This window comes from Poecilia reticulata, linkage group LG2, assembly GCF_000633615.1.
Source record: "Poecilia reticulata strain Guanapo linkage group LG2, Guppy_female_1.0+MT, whole genome shotgun sequence".
NCBI lineage: Eukaryota > Metazoa > Chordata > Actinopteri > Cyprinodontiformes > Poeciliidae > Poecilia > Poecilia reticulata.
In genome coordinates, this window is record NC_024332.1 from 20,089,925 (window position 1) to 20,105,248 (window position 15,324).

At 40.2% G+C, this 15,324-nt stretch overlaps 1 protein-coding gene across 1 annotated transcript in view; it reads right to left on the reverse strand.

Annotated features, from left to right (window-relative positions):
- dachb (dachshund b) overlaps window positions 1–15,324 on the reverse strand; it is a 107,239-nt gene that overhangs the window by 22,515 nt on the left and 69,400 nt on the right. The window contains exons 3-4 of the mRNA XM_017309116.1: window positions 8,067–8,177; window positions 447–668 (exon numbers count right to left, since the gene is read on the reverse strand). Of these exons, the coding sequence (XP_017164605.1) occupies window positions 447–668; window positions 8,067–8,177 (333 nt within the window). The remainder of the gene's footprint in view (window positions 1–446; window positions 669–8,066; window positions 8,178–15,324) is intronic.

Consider the following 15,324-nt stretch of genomic DNA (forward strand, 5'->3'; position numbering starts at 1 on the left):
ATTCCACCAATCTAGCTTAGCTAAATGTGACGGGTTCAGTGGCTAAAGCCTTTCCTCTGCCTACATCCCCCACAATGCTGTGCAGTTCTGGATCGGAGTTCATTGGAATTAKTGAAAATTATACCTATTGATACTGATCACATCACAATTTATATTGTTATTGACTTACTGTCAAACCCTAAGCCTTGTGTGGGTCATGTAGCAAAGATGAACACCACAGTAATTTACACTTCCCAGACGCATAAAAGCTAGTTAGCCAGCTAGCTAGTGAGTAAGGGTTATTAGCAGCTTATTAGCGGTAGCTGTCTGCTTGTGACTCAAACTTTTGTCAGACGGAAACATCTCACAAGAGTAAATATTCCTGCCACAATAAAAGGCCAACTTAAATTAAATGAATCGAAGTCCTTGTAAGGACTTCCTGGTTATCACGGTGGATGAACGCTCACTGTTAGCCAGTAGCTGCTGCTGCTGCTGCTGCTGGAGCTGCTGCTGACTGACGGCTCCTAAGGCGGACCCCCTCCCAGGGCCTCCCGCTGCTCCTCCTCCTCCTCCTCCTGCTGCTCCTCCTCCCACCGCCGGGGCGCCGCCGCCGCCTCCTCCTCCGCCGCTGTGGGCTCCAGCAGGGGGGCTGGTCAGGCGCTCTTTATCCCAGGAACACTCACTCCCTCCTGGGTAGAGGTGCACACATTTATATGCAATCAGTGATGAAGAGTATGGCAGCCAGGGCTCACCTTCCTCACGTATAACCAGCATTAACTAGTCTCCACGCGCGCTCGTTTCCACATGGCTGTATTAACCTAGTTACAGCAATCCAAGGCAGTGAACAGGAAAAATGTCCCTCCAGGCTGGTTCAAGCCGRCACCTGTGATTTATCCGCACTCATAACTAAAAACGCATCATTCAGGATGGTTTATGGGCAGCAATGTGCAGCCATATTCAATAAATTACAGTTTATATTCTGATGAGGCTCGTTTGGCATTAAAAGGACATTTAAGAAGGCATTAAACTTCTTTCCTGAAGCTGCTGTTTACTACTATTTTAATAATGTTCTATTGATTTTATAGATAATTAATCAGATTTAAAAAAAATTCTAGATTTTTTTTTTTTTTTTTTTTTTTTTTTTTTTTTTAACATTTTTAACTTTTCAAAATGAGAAATTCAACTTTTTTCTAGAAAATTTCTAAAATCAATCTCAAACTTTTTGAGGTTTTCCTCGCACATTTTCAGATTTTCAGTTCAGAAATTTCCACGTTTTTTCTATAAAATTTCTTAAAATAATCTAAAAAATGGAGTTAGAAATTTATTCCTTTTTCTTTCCGACTGTCCTTCATACACCGTCTCAAAATTAGAAATACATTGAGATGTAAAAACAACTCCATCTATTTCTAAAATCAGAAAATACATATTTTAAAGGCTAAAATGCAACAGCAACGCTCAGCCCATCGATACAGGCTGATCTGTTGATTATTTTATGAGTTAAACAAACAAAAGGTGCTTAATATAATATTTTATTTGATTTCTTTTACAGAATTTGAATAATGTGAAGCTAATATGTAGAGCTCTTCCTAGAATATATTTACACACAAAGGTTTTTTTCATCCATCCATTTTCATACACCTTTGTCCCTCAGTGGGGTCAGGAGGTGCTGGTGCATCTCCAGCTAACGTTTCGGGCGAGAGGCGGAGTCACCTGGACGGGTCGCCAGTCTGTTGCAGGGCAACACAGAGACACACAACCATGCACACACACACTCACACCTAGGGGCAATTTAGAGAGGCCAATTAACCTGACAGTCATGTTTTTGGACTGTGGGAGGAAACCGGAGTACCTGGAGAAAACCCACCATGCACAGGGAGAACATGCAAACTCCATGCAGAAAGACCGGGAATTGAACCCAGAACCTTCTTGCTGCAAGGCAACAGCTCTACCAACTGCGCCACTGTGCAGCCCTGCGGTTTTTTTTATATTAAATGCAAAATTATAACATTTTTTGTGCAGTTTTGGCTTGATTAATGCTCTGACTGCTGTTTTACAGTCTGTATATTWTACTAAACAATCAATTTCAATAATCAGTTCACCACAATGAGGATTATTAATCATTTCTGTCCTATWCTTTTAACTAAGCCCACATTTTTATATTAGTTTCTAACCAATGAACTATTTAGAGTTTTAAAAATAAACATATTTTCYCTCGTTTCTGATTTAATCCCTTGAAATAGATCAGTAAGTGTTTTAACAGAGATGGACGTAAATGATTCCTCTTGTTTTGAGCTGATTAAAGTCTTTTTAGCTGGTATTTGTTGGTATTTTCTCCGTTCTTGCTGGGCAGATCGGACAGCAAACAGACTGGAGGTGAATCAGTAACATTAACCGCCGCTTCCACTTTTTCCTCTACTTTAACGTTGGTCTCTGCACTTTTCGATTCTATTACTCATAATTGTGTTAGTCTCTTCCTGGACCATTTTTCAGATGTTCTCTCCAGAGAGAGGGAAGATGGTGTTTCCTGTAATTCATCACATGAGCTGGACCCGGCCGGTTCTGCATGTCGGGTCGGTTCTGACCCAGCAGGTTGAGGCCAAACTTTGCACTTTAGTAAAACAGAGATTAGAGCAGATTTGTGGGTTAAAGTTTCCTTAATGGACGGCAGGAAAACCAAACAACAATTACCAAAAGAACTTTATGGGACGTAAAGACGCTTAAACACAAAATGTCTTTAAATGTTTGGATTTTTATGACCGGATGGTGACAAAATTAGAAAAATGTAAATAACGTCCATCCCTCCGGCTTACTGTCCACCAGACAGAAAAACAAATATACAAACTAACTGAACTTTAATCGAAAAGAACCGAGACGAGATTAGATATTTCTCTACGGGTCGTAAATACCGTAAAAAAGCTGCACACTTTAAAAGAAATTACCGTAAATACAAGAAAACGCGTAACCGCAAAAAAAAAGTATTGAAATCTAACGATGGTTCTGATGGGAAATTTTGATTTGGGATCTGAACCTCTACTATAAAAAACATCTAAAAAACACACAAAAAAAGCTGATCTATTCCTGCTGTTTACGTTTCTACAGAAGATAAACGGCTAGAAATGCTTCTTTTTCGCTTGGTTTGGAGTATTTTGTTGCAATTTTCAGTTTGAGCCACTAGATGGCTCTAAGCTACGGAACATTASAGCCATGCTAAGAAAATAATAAAATAAAATTATGAGACTAAACATCTACAGCAATAAAGTTAAAATAATATGAGAATAAAGTTGAAAAAATGCAAGAATAAAGTCATACCTTTACAAAAGTTGTCATAAAAATCCAACTTTATTCTGTTAATATTTAACTTTTTCCCTTTTATATGTAATATTGACTTTAGTCTCACATTATTTCAACATTATTCTCGTAATATTATGATTTTATTCTTGTAATTTTCTTTTTTCTTAACACTCTGTTGCACTAAACACGAGACGAGAGAAATAAAACCCTCGTCTTTTATCGCGTTTAGGCTCTAAAACACGTTTTTTACAGCAGGAAATCRGACAAAATGCATCTAAACGTCATGAAAAAAAAMACGTTTATTGTATCTTTCCAGCATTTTAAACGCTCCGATTATTAACCAGCAGAGACAATTGATGTTTTAAACGGAGTCGGATGAATTTATGACATTAATAAATTATTAAAAGCCTCCCACTGTGCCAGCTAACTCAGCCTGATTATTAACAATGACAACGTTCTGTTTGACTGGAAAATGTATTTAATGGCCGTCTCTCTTCACSTCGCTCCCTCTCYCTCTCTCTCTCYYYCTCCTCCGTGTGATCCTGCCTCGCTCGCCCTCCACACCTCTGCCTCCGCTCCACCGTTCTCGCGCTCATCCATCTTCATCTCCCTCCATTAGTTTGAATTAGCGACCGTCTCTCTCTATTATTGCCTACTGAATTCCCTGCGCTCGCTCGGTGTGTGTGGACGACAGCTGGGCCTCATCGCCGCTGCCATTTACACCGGGGAAGAAAAGAAGAATAAACAGATGGGCAGATGTTCTCGCTCTCTCTCTGGCTCTTCTCTTTTTTCTTTTTTTTTGCTTGGCCTCTGTCACTTTTCGGTCTTTTCCACATCTTTTTTTTTTTTGTCTTTCAGTCTGGTGCACCTCCATCTTGGAGCTTTTTCAGTGTAACCTTTGAATAATCAGCTAAAGTTTGGGGATTATTGCAGTTTTCCAAATTTARCAGAGCTACATTTAGCTGAAACATGAAACAAACCTCAGAATTCGCCTGGTTAGAGGGCCAGRCACTGAGCTAACGGCTTCAACACATTTAACTATTCATTCTTAGATATTTSCTGAAATGCATCTTTTACATCAAAGTCTCCTGTTGCAATAAGCAATAAATAATAACATAATAAATTAAAACAAGCTCAATCATTTCCACTTGCATCTCTTTTCTCTCTTTCAACCAAAAGCAGGAGGATAAAAGTCTTAAGTTTGGTAGTTTGGTCTGAACTCTCCCTTTATTTGATGGACAGTTTTGTTTACACAGACTTTATAATTCATTTCTGTTGTTTCGTTTATTTATTTTAGGTATTTAAAATGTTACATTTTCATTGAAATGTAAATTTATTGATCTTTGAGAATGTGTTATTATGTTATTATTACTGGAAAATGTTCTCATAACATTATTATTATTGCAACAACTTGTAGGACAATTTATGAGCCAGCAAAAGTTGTTACCTTAACAGATCTAGATCTGTTCTAGATCTGGAATATCTGCATCTAGATGTGTTTTAYCTTCCAACCTTTAGATACGTCCTGTTTCTGCACACCTGGGTCTGACGAGTGCAGAGCTAAAAGATGCTAACCAGTGATGTCACTGTGGCGAAACGAGGCATCTAGARCACAGGTGTCAAACTCAAGGCCCGGGGGCCAAATATGGCCCGCCGTAGCTTTTTGTGTGGCCGTCTGGACTCCAAATTACATCCAGTTTTTCACAAATCTGCACAAATCACACAAAATCAACAAATTACTGACATTCTTTCCTGATTTTACTGCTAATTTTCTCAAAATTGGTCAAAAACATTGAATCTGTAACTGATACGGCGAGTGATAAAGAGTCACATTTGACATCATACATTAGCGTGAATATTGTAAAAAAAATAAAAAAATTACAAATATTTCTTAATATTCACCACAAAATGTGTCATTTTGATTGCAAAAATAAACAGTAAAATAATCACAAATCCTGGAGGAACAGCTATTTATTGATATTTTAACAGTTTTATTGGTTTTATCAATAGATTCCGGCTCAACCGGCCCTTTAAGAACAATCAGGTTTTTGATTAAAATGAGTTTGACACCACTGATCTAGAGTTTCAGTTTTAGTGTGAAAATGACGTTTCTCCTGCTGTGGAAAACCAAACCGGTTCTTTCTGCAGGACCAGAACCGGTTTAATTCTGCTAATTATAAACTAAAAACCCTTAAAGAACATTTAGCTGAGCTTTCTAGTGGCCAGTTCTGATTAATTTAAGGGCTTAATGTTGAATAGTTGTGTATTAGGAGCCTTTGCTGTTTGTTTCCCACAGGAAWCTGGAATAAAATCTCATTTATTTAAACCTACAAGTCTATTCTTTTTCCCATTCTTCCCCTTTTATTYGCYCCGTTTATCTTTTCTTCATCACGATTATTTGACTTTTATTCCTCAGCTCCACCTAGTTTCACTCTCTTCCTCTTGTGACACMGAGACCGTTGACATGAAACTCGTTTTTTCTCTCCATCTYTCCTGTCATTCATCCCTCGCTCCAATCTGTGTTTTTCTCATTTTTATTCTGTCACCGCGTGCCGAACRGGCCCGAGCCAAACGCCACAGCGTCTTTTCTTTCTCTCCCCCTTTCCCTCTCGCCCTAAATATCCCTTTCTCTCCCCCCACCTCGTTTTATTTTCTTTTTCATTTCATACGCTGGTTCCTCTCTTCTATTGTCCGCCACAGTTTCCCAGGCCGGTGTGAGTGTCTCGCACAAAGAAAACAAGGTCGGACAATGAAAAGGAGGCTCACCGCGAGCGCAMAAAAATCACTCCGAATGAAAGAAAAGAAGACAGAAGGAGGCGTAGAAAAAAAAAGAGAGCAGGAGGGAATAAATAAAAAACGACTTGGCGAAAGARTGARATGACAGTAGAGAGGAAGAGTAACTCTATCAACCCATTTGCCAGGTCAGCTGAAGAAAAGGAGAAAACGGAGAAGAACCAGGGTGGAAACAAATGAAGGGATCGCTCCTTCCTTTATCTTCTTTCTGCTTTTTGTTTTTCGCTTCTTAAATAATTCAGAGAAACAAACAGAAGAGATTGAGTGTCCAAGTTTTATAGGTAACGTGTAAAAAAACGAGAGCAGTTCAGGCCTGAATGGACGTGGACTTTAAAGTTATCAAGCGGTTTTTGTTGCAGGTGTCAGGTAAAAACCGCGCCTCCTTAAAAAGGAACAGAAACGCTACAGATTGAAATGGTTTCATTGGGAATCAGCAGAGATGCACCAGTATGAGGGATAACTGCACAACCAGARTCCAATCAGGAGCTTCACCAGGACMGACGAATCCTAGAAATGGGCAGAAAAACCCGTCTTTTCTGGGTTTATGGGAACCAGAACCAGACTGTTGCTCATTGATACACAGTCCTGTTTTCAGATGAAAATAAATTCTCCATTTCATTTGGAAATCCAGGTCCCATCATCTGGAGGAAGAGTGGAGAGGCTGACTGACGTCTCCAGTCCGTATCGGTTTGGGTCGCCATGTCAGCTGCTGGTTCTGGTCCACTGGGTTTCCTGAAATCCTCAGTCAATGCAGCCGGACATTTCAGACTTCATGCTTCCATCTGCTGACAGGTTTTCTRCAGATGHTGATTTCGTTTTCCAGCTGGACTTGGTACCGACCCACACTGCTAACGGTACCAACAGCCGGTCCAATCACCATGGTGATCCTGTTCCTGATTGGCCAGCAAACTGGCCTGACCTTTAACCCCATAGAGACTCTACTGGCTGTTGTAAAGAGAAGAGTCAGTTGACCTGAAGGCAACCATCAATCCGATCTGGGCTTCCAGAACCTCAGCAGAACCAGGCCGATCACATAAAATATCAATTTTTATTGATTAGATTCATTTTCTGAGACTCTGAATTTTGGGTTTTTGTCTGCGAGTCAAAACTAGAAGTAATAAAAGTTTAAAAATGTCACTAATTAATCTACATAATAATATGACGTCATTTGTTTTGAACTAAACCTAAAGAGCTTATTCAACAAATCTCTCTAACCYTCTGGAGATTATTTYATTTTTTAGGGTTTTCTGGCTCTAATATAAAAGAATAAAAAACTAGAATAAGATGCAACTACAGATGAATTTAAATCTTGATTATTATTGTCATTTTTTTCTGCCTGGACCCCAAAGTTTGGAAATCGCTGCTGCATGCATGACGTGTCGAGTCAGAGGCAACGAGCAAAACAAAGAGTCAAAATTAAATCAAACTGAAAAGTAACTGAGTTTAGAGAACAAAAAGGAGACAAACACTTTAAAGATTCAGACTTCCCTCTGGGTTTCTTTACACCTGATTGACATGCAAGTCAAAGTCTACTTCATATGTACCAGACATACAAGAAATCTAAATAATTTTTCTCAAAAAAAAAAAAACAAGAAAAGCAGACCAATTTAAAGACGCTGTGCTGACGAAGTCCTTGTTATCCTGAGAAGACCACAGTAAACCAGAGGCTAGTTCCAGGGTTATTACAAGCTCCTTTCTTCTTCCATTCCTCTAGTTTCTCAAGTTGCTGATCCGGTTAGTTTTGTTCATTTTGCTGATGCGAACACAAACTAACGGTGTGAAGGCCTGATAAGGTGGGTGTAGAGTTCATTACAGCGCACAGAAAGAACAAACGGCCTTAAAAAGTTTAACTCGTCTCCAGKGGTTTCTCTAGATTATTGCTAATGTTCACACAAAACTTCCACAGTGTCCCCATATTTGGACTCCTCTCCTGAGTCAGACTGTGAGAAGCAACTTTACTCATCGTTTCCCAGCATGCCTGTGTTAGCGTTAGCGTGCAGCACCTGTGTTGGAGTGCAGGTCGTCGTTGTCGGACTCGTTGCCGTTCTGGAGACTCATCATCATCTTCACCTTCTGCAGCTTCTGGAGCTCTGCCATGGCGGCCGCGGTCAGCCCTTAAACACACACACACACACACACACATCACTACTGTTAGTCATCTTGTTGTGAGTACAGTCAGCTGATTTGAAACCCATCAACTCTAATGTTCCTCACAGCGAGCCAATCACAAACCAGCAGTCTAGCCACGGCCTGCTGTTACCCAGGATGCCTTTCTGCACACACAGTGACGGTCAAGACGGGTCGATGTCAAACCCTCTTTTCAACGCGAGTGTTTAGAGCAGTTTTAGACACCTCAGGCCTGGTGCACATTAACTCACACACAGCTACACACACATGTACATGCAGTCTTTTGTAAGGAACAAGATCCTCGGCTCTGTGCGCTGACCTGGAACTGACTTCTATACACAACAACCAGCAGAGTGAGAGAGATGACCCTCTGTGTGTGTGTGTGTGTGTGTGTGTGTGTGTGTGTGTGTAAGCGTGCACGGTAGCTTTTGCATTGTGCTGAGTGCTTTTATGTTTTAAGTGTGTGTGTGCGTGTGTGTGTGAGAGAGAGAGAGGTATGCATTCATGCTTATCTCTGCATACTTTCATGTGTGTGTGTGTTTAGGTCAGTTGGTTTTGCCCCGGTCACGCTTGACGGCCTTGCAGGAATGTCCATTACACACTGTACAGTTGTCTGTAAGCTATAAAGAAAACAAGGTAGAGGGGAGAGAGGGATGGAGGGAGGAGTTTGAAATTTAATTTGAAGCAGAATGGATGGATTGATGGAAGGTTGACTGGATGGATGGATGAGTGAGGTATGAAGGGCAGAGCTGTGTGCAGGTTAATCTAACCTAGACAAAGTAATACATATAGCCACATTTTCCGCTGACTGATGCAGAGTAGAAGTGCATCTCTTATTATACATCCACTTTTTCACCGAAATGCTAAAGGCACCGACTTTGATCCAACGATATAAAACACATGGAAATAAAATAAATTCTTTACTACGCGTGTTGTGCGCGCTAATAACGTTTTAGGGCTGTTTGTAATTTAGGATAATAGACTTAAGTTGCTTTGGCGAAAACAAACATTTTCTTTCAAATGCCAGTAGAAAGCCCAGCATAAATAATTTTGTGTTCGGTGTTGAGATGCAGTTAGTCAGTGTGGGGGCGCAGCGCTGCTCACCGTCTCGTCACCGGCGTGTCGCACTCATGTCATGCTATGTATCGCAATAATGTTCAAGAAAAGTTCTGCAACTCACCCCGAGAAACTTTCTACCGGTACCTCCAGGCTTTCTTCCTAGTGACCCGATCTTAAGCCATTAATCCAACATTAATTTCAAACACAATCCTTTGGTAAGCTAACAGTAACGTCGCACTGTGAGCTCACATCATAGCATGCAAATGGTCCTCTACATGCAGTACCTCACAGACCACTAGGGGGCTCCCACCTCACATTTTGAGAATGGCCGCTTTAAATCTGTCAGTTGTAAAATTTGGTGTTTTACTTGCTCGGTTCTGACCCTTTGGCTGTAAAAACAACATCTAAAGCTCTAAAATGCAGAAGACTTTCCATGAAATTACTTGGAAAGTCCAAAGTACTTCAATGTCCACATTGTACTTCAATGCACTCAAAGCAAACATGTCCACACAAAGCTCCATTTTCATGAAACATAGTCTGTGTTACATGGTAAACTCTTCACATTGACAGTTTTGTATGCGACACCAAGCTGATAAGGGGCCATTTCTGCCATTCGCTCCATTTTTGGAAGTGAAACTGATTAGGGAATATAGAAACTTGTAGGGTATATCAATGAGGGAATACAAGGACTTAAAGAAAACAAAAAAATTTGTGGGAAGAAATAACTCAGATCCTGGGTGAGAATGAGAAACCACTGACACCATTGCTGAAATTGTAGAAAATGAAAAAATTTGTCTTGAGAAATGTAGGAAATGGGTATGGTTGGCTCTGAAAGCACCAATTTCAGCTCAACCCTGACGTGATGCGATACCGTTTAATCAGCATGTTGGATTACTTTCTGCCTGCACATCTCGGCATTCAATGGCACAAAGCAGAGAGCAAGAAAGAAACCTGCTAATTTGAGAAARACWAAGCTTTCAGTCGATCACCACATGGTGGTAAGTTGGAGCTGGAGGCAAGGTTGGCTGCCACCAAAACCTGAGAAACCTAAAGAAGTCATGATGGGCAATGTCTGGAAAGAGTTTCTATCCAAATGGACGAAGACTTCCAGTTGCTGTGGMTTGAAGGTCATTGGTGTCAACCATTGCGGCATTGATCATCCATTGGTGGTCACGGTCAAGCTTGAGGAGGCTCTATGGAGCCAAAAAAAAAAAAAAAAAAGCAACTTTGAGTCGGCCTCAAACAAGCTGGAAACGTATCTTGGGACAACACCCAGGKGGTGGCAGACCAGGTTGGTGGACTCAAATTTGATGGAAGTGGACCAGAGATTGCTTCAACTATGAATGACCTCAATTCTCACCGCCAGGGGAAACGGTACTTCAGGCGAGCAGTGTTCGATGTAGTAGACTTTTGGCAAATATATTTTTATGACATCTCTCAAAAAGACATGGATTTTCAGCTGACAATACATTATAAGTGAACGCAGCAGCAGCAGCAGCTGCTGAAAACATTTAACAAGGTCTTCAAGTTGAAGTGTAGGAGTTTGAAGTTTAAGAGAGAGAGTACTTAGGAACAGACGAAATGAAGGGGAAGAAAATGAAGTCCCTGTGTGGGGTCAAAACTGTATTTACAGATTGATTACTGCTCTGAAGAACACCTTGACCCTCCAACACACTTCATGTGTAGAGATACATAGGTAAACACACACACACACACACACACGCACTCAATCAAGTACACACAGATTCGGACACAGAGTCAGAACGCCCGCTTCGCCTCAGTGCAACCAGGAGTCGATCAATATTGAGGGCAGAGCCACAATGCTGTTCTCCATCATGACTATCAAACACACACACACACACACTGCTCTGCTTCTCTTTCTGTCTCAGATCGATGGCTGTCCGCTGTGTCCACGGTTACCGAGCATCGACCCCCGTCGTAAATGGCGACCACGGAACCTGGGGAATTAGTGTGTGATTGATTGACAGACTGCTTCAAAGACACCAGCATCATATAGACCTCTCTCTCTCTCTCTCTCTCTCTCTCTCTGTGTGCGTGCGTGTGTGTGTGTGGGGAGAGAATATATATTTTCCTGTGTACCTGGGAGTGTGTGTGTGTGTGTGTGTGTGTGTGCGTGTGTGTGTGTGTCAGTGTTCCCCTGTGGCCTGTCTGCACCTCATTTACCCATCTGTTTTTCCGTTCCTGTGCATCATAATGCTTTTCGAAGGGCGGATGGAGGAAAGTAGAAGTCGTAAGAGGAAGAAAATAAAAAGACGCATTACACAAATTGAGAAGAAAAGCAGTGAGTCATCATCATAACACGAGAATACAGAAAACATTAGAATCTAAACTTTGCTGTGAGAAGATCTACAGCATCTTTGTGACTTTTATTTCAGCTATGTTTGCTAGGGGTTGGGCTGCAATATGGTATTTAAATACACAGGGCTATCCAAAAAAAGCAAACAATATGGGATCCAGAGCAACATTATCATTAAAAACTGATGAAAAGTTCATTTTTGGAGATGCAAAGTTTTGGCTTTAACCCATAAGCTACAAAAATCCACAATATGTTACTGCAGTTAAAACTCCTGCCAACTGAAAGAAAATGATCACAGAGATGCTTTGATTCTCTGACATTAAATAAATGTTACAAGAACACCTCAGGATTCAGCTGGAAAGTCTGACTTATAGACGGATTTCTGATGAAACGTTGTAACGTTATCTCTCCATGTCCACAAACACAAGCGGCCATGTTAATACCATTTTCCAATGAGAGTAATACAAGGTTTTCACTTCATAGGAGATGTGATTTCTGCATTGCCCATTCAAAGTAGAAGAAGAAAAAAAGAGCTGTTTAGAAAGAATAAAAAGATTTCTCAACCAGAAAGCCAATGTCCTTGTAGTTCTTGAGAAATAAGTTACGCATATAGGAAAAACAAAAGAATCTCTCCTCATTGTACTTCTTAACAAATGTCATTGTTTTACAAAGCTTTGCAAATATTTGGATGGGATGTAGACCTTTGCAGAAAGCCCAAGAAGACCCTAGTTAGGGGTATTGTGCTGCTTAAACTTTTAGATTCATCTCAACGCACCTGAGTCAAAGAAATGGTTCATTTGCAGGAACTTGACTGAATGCTGAAGAGGAAATTAAGCCATTTGATTCCAGCATCACCTAATATCTGACAAACTGCGGCTTTCGAGAAATGGAGTTTGAACCCCTGACCTTGTGAAAGACGAAGTCATTCCAAATATGTTTGGATTTGACCAGAGTGAACTTCAAGGTGTCACATTAAATGTCAAGAACATTTTGAGAGCATAACTATTTCTCTTTTGCTTAGTTTATGTTGCTCCATTGTGGGATTTCAAAGAACAGCAGACGCTTGTTGTGCTTATAAGAAAAGCTTAACTGGTGATTAAAAAACTGTAAGTGACCCAAGTCCAGTGCTAGAAAATCATCAGTTTTCCAAAAACCTTGGTCCACTCTTGATGTCTCGGGAAGAACCAAGAAATTTTACTGGTCCAACGATGACTGAAGATCATTGATGATAAATGGAAAATCAAGAAATCTATCAAATCAGTAAAATTAACGTTGCGGTGGTTATTTGGCAGAGGAGGCAGGTATATCTATATGTTCATTGAACGTTGATAGACGTACCTCCCCATCCACCTGTCGGACAGTTTCACAGCGTGGATGGTGAGGTATAAAAGTACTGCACTTCAAAACCATCTCTAGTGTGGACAAGGCCTGAGTTGAGTGGAAACAGAAAATCCACACTTCAAGCTCTGCTGTTTAAAATAAACTTCAGAATCGGTCTATTAGCTTAACATGCATCTGTTCTTGTTTTTTATGTGAGTTGGTACCTGGACAGGTGAAGAAGTCTTCAACATGATACAAACAGTTAGCTTTCCATCAATCTGCTTGAGCTGCAGGTCCTTTTTCTGCTTCATGGCGTAAAAGCCAAGTCAAACTTTGGCAGGTTAAAACCAAATAAGCTGTCCTCTCTGCACGCTCCCTTCAGACGCTCTTTCATGGCTCCATATTTGTTGGTGATCTTCGAGACCTCTGAACCCCCTACTGAGCTTGCGTGAAACCCTCCCCGTTTGCCAGTGATTGTAAATATTTAATTGGCTGCACCTACATTTGTGAAGGAGTGCTCTAAGAGACGGAGTGACACTTTGAATAAAACAAAACAGGGAAACGGAGGAATTGCTCTTTGTGTTCTGGATTTAGAAACACACGTCTGGATTTTTTTCTTTTTGTTTGTTTTGCTTCCTTTTTATTCTTGCGAGCACTTAGGAGCGCCAATTTACAAATGCAGTAGATTGCTCTTGTGCTGAGTCAAAGAGATTTCAGCTCAGCACAAGAGCACTTAGATCGCCCATCTTCAGCTTTCACCGACTGTCCAAGACGCCCATTTGAAGCCATTCTGCACCAGCCATTTTGGGCTATTTCTAATAAACTCAGTGACTTTAAAGTAATTGTATCTGCACGTTCTTTGGCTCTCAGATGTTATTGCATAAGTAAACTACTCCAGAGGCATTACAGCTGGTTATTAAGGATCAATCACGAAACCTCTCCTTAAGATTTATATACAGGATTTGTTACAGGAAACTCAAAGGAAATTGAATTAGATAATAAATAAATGGGGGAGGAGATGTCTTGAACAACATCTGCATTCAAAACTTAACTTATTGCTTTACACTGCAAACCCAACCACATTTCTACTGCCTCACAGAAACGATCCTTTCCTGTTGTTACATTGTTACTTTAAAAGGTTGTTTCTATTTAAACGTATGAACTCTACATTTTGYAATTACTTGCTTAAACACACACTGACAAAAAAAGAGAAAGTACAACACCAAGTAAAGAGCTTAAAAAWATATTTGAGTCAGGCGTTATTTGGTTAGCTAGCAGATCAGACCAGAACATGTGGGCTAATTAATTATCAACAATGAAGCTTTTCTTCTTTCATTTTAAATTTATCATAAACCRTCCTGAAGACTTTTGAGAGTTTCTCATTTTTAAAATGTTTTAAGTCTTTAATCGGCTTTAATTTCTACCGTCATTTACCTTTTGRTCGACTCTTTACACCAACAAAATTGTAYCAAATTGTTTCGCAGGGTTGTAGCAGGAAGTCACTTTGTTCCTTCGTGTAATTTATCAATTATAAGTTTATTTGAAAATCCTATAAACAAAATTCTCGAGGAGTTCAGGTTTTTAGTCTCTGAGAAAGGAAAGGTCATGTTTCAGATGAACTTTTAAATATGTACACTGCAAAAACACAAAATATTACCAAGTAGTTTTGGTCTGGTTTATAGGACAAAAAGCTTAGTACACATGAAATGAGACAAAACCACTTTTCAGCAAGACGCAGAGGCTTGTTTTAAGTAAATAACGCCTTAGTATTTATGAAAAAGCTCCAGTTCCATTGGCAGATTATTTCACTTCCAACAAGATATTTTTCCCATGTTTTTAATTAAATAATCTGCAATTGGAACTAGAAATTTTCATCAAAATTAAGGAATACTTTACTTAAACTCCTATATCTTGCTGAGAAGTTACTTGTAAGTTAGTTTTCTCATATCTAAAGTGTACTAAGATATTTGCACTACAAAAACCAAATCTACTTGGTAATAAGTTGTGTTTTTGCAGAGTAAGTCATGTGAAGCATCTGATGTTTGTGTCAACATCCAACCAACAAACATTTGCCGTGATGAAGATTCATAAAAAAACGTGATAATTATAATTTAAATGCATTTCAAAGTAAACATTTCCAAGTTGCACCAGTAGGGGGCGCTTGCTGCTAAACGCCTGGAGTTCAGCGTTTCTTGGGGAAAGCAGCACAAAGTGATGCAGGAGGAAGAGGAGGAAGAGGAAGATGAAAAAGACTTGATGTGACTCCAGAGCTCTCCGGCCTTCCTCCTCTTCCTCGTCTTCATCTCGTTCTCTGCAGGTGCGCGGCAGAGTCCTCACACCCGGGTTTCCTTTCAGGAAGAGGCTGAACGCTTCGCATTTTCAGGAGTAGGAGTGTGTGTGTGTGTGTGTGTGTGTGTGTGTGTGTGTGTGTGTGTGTG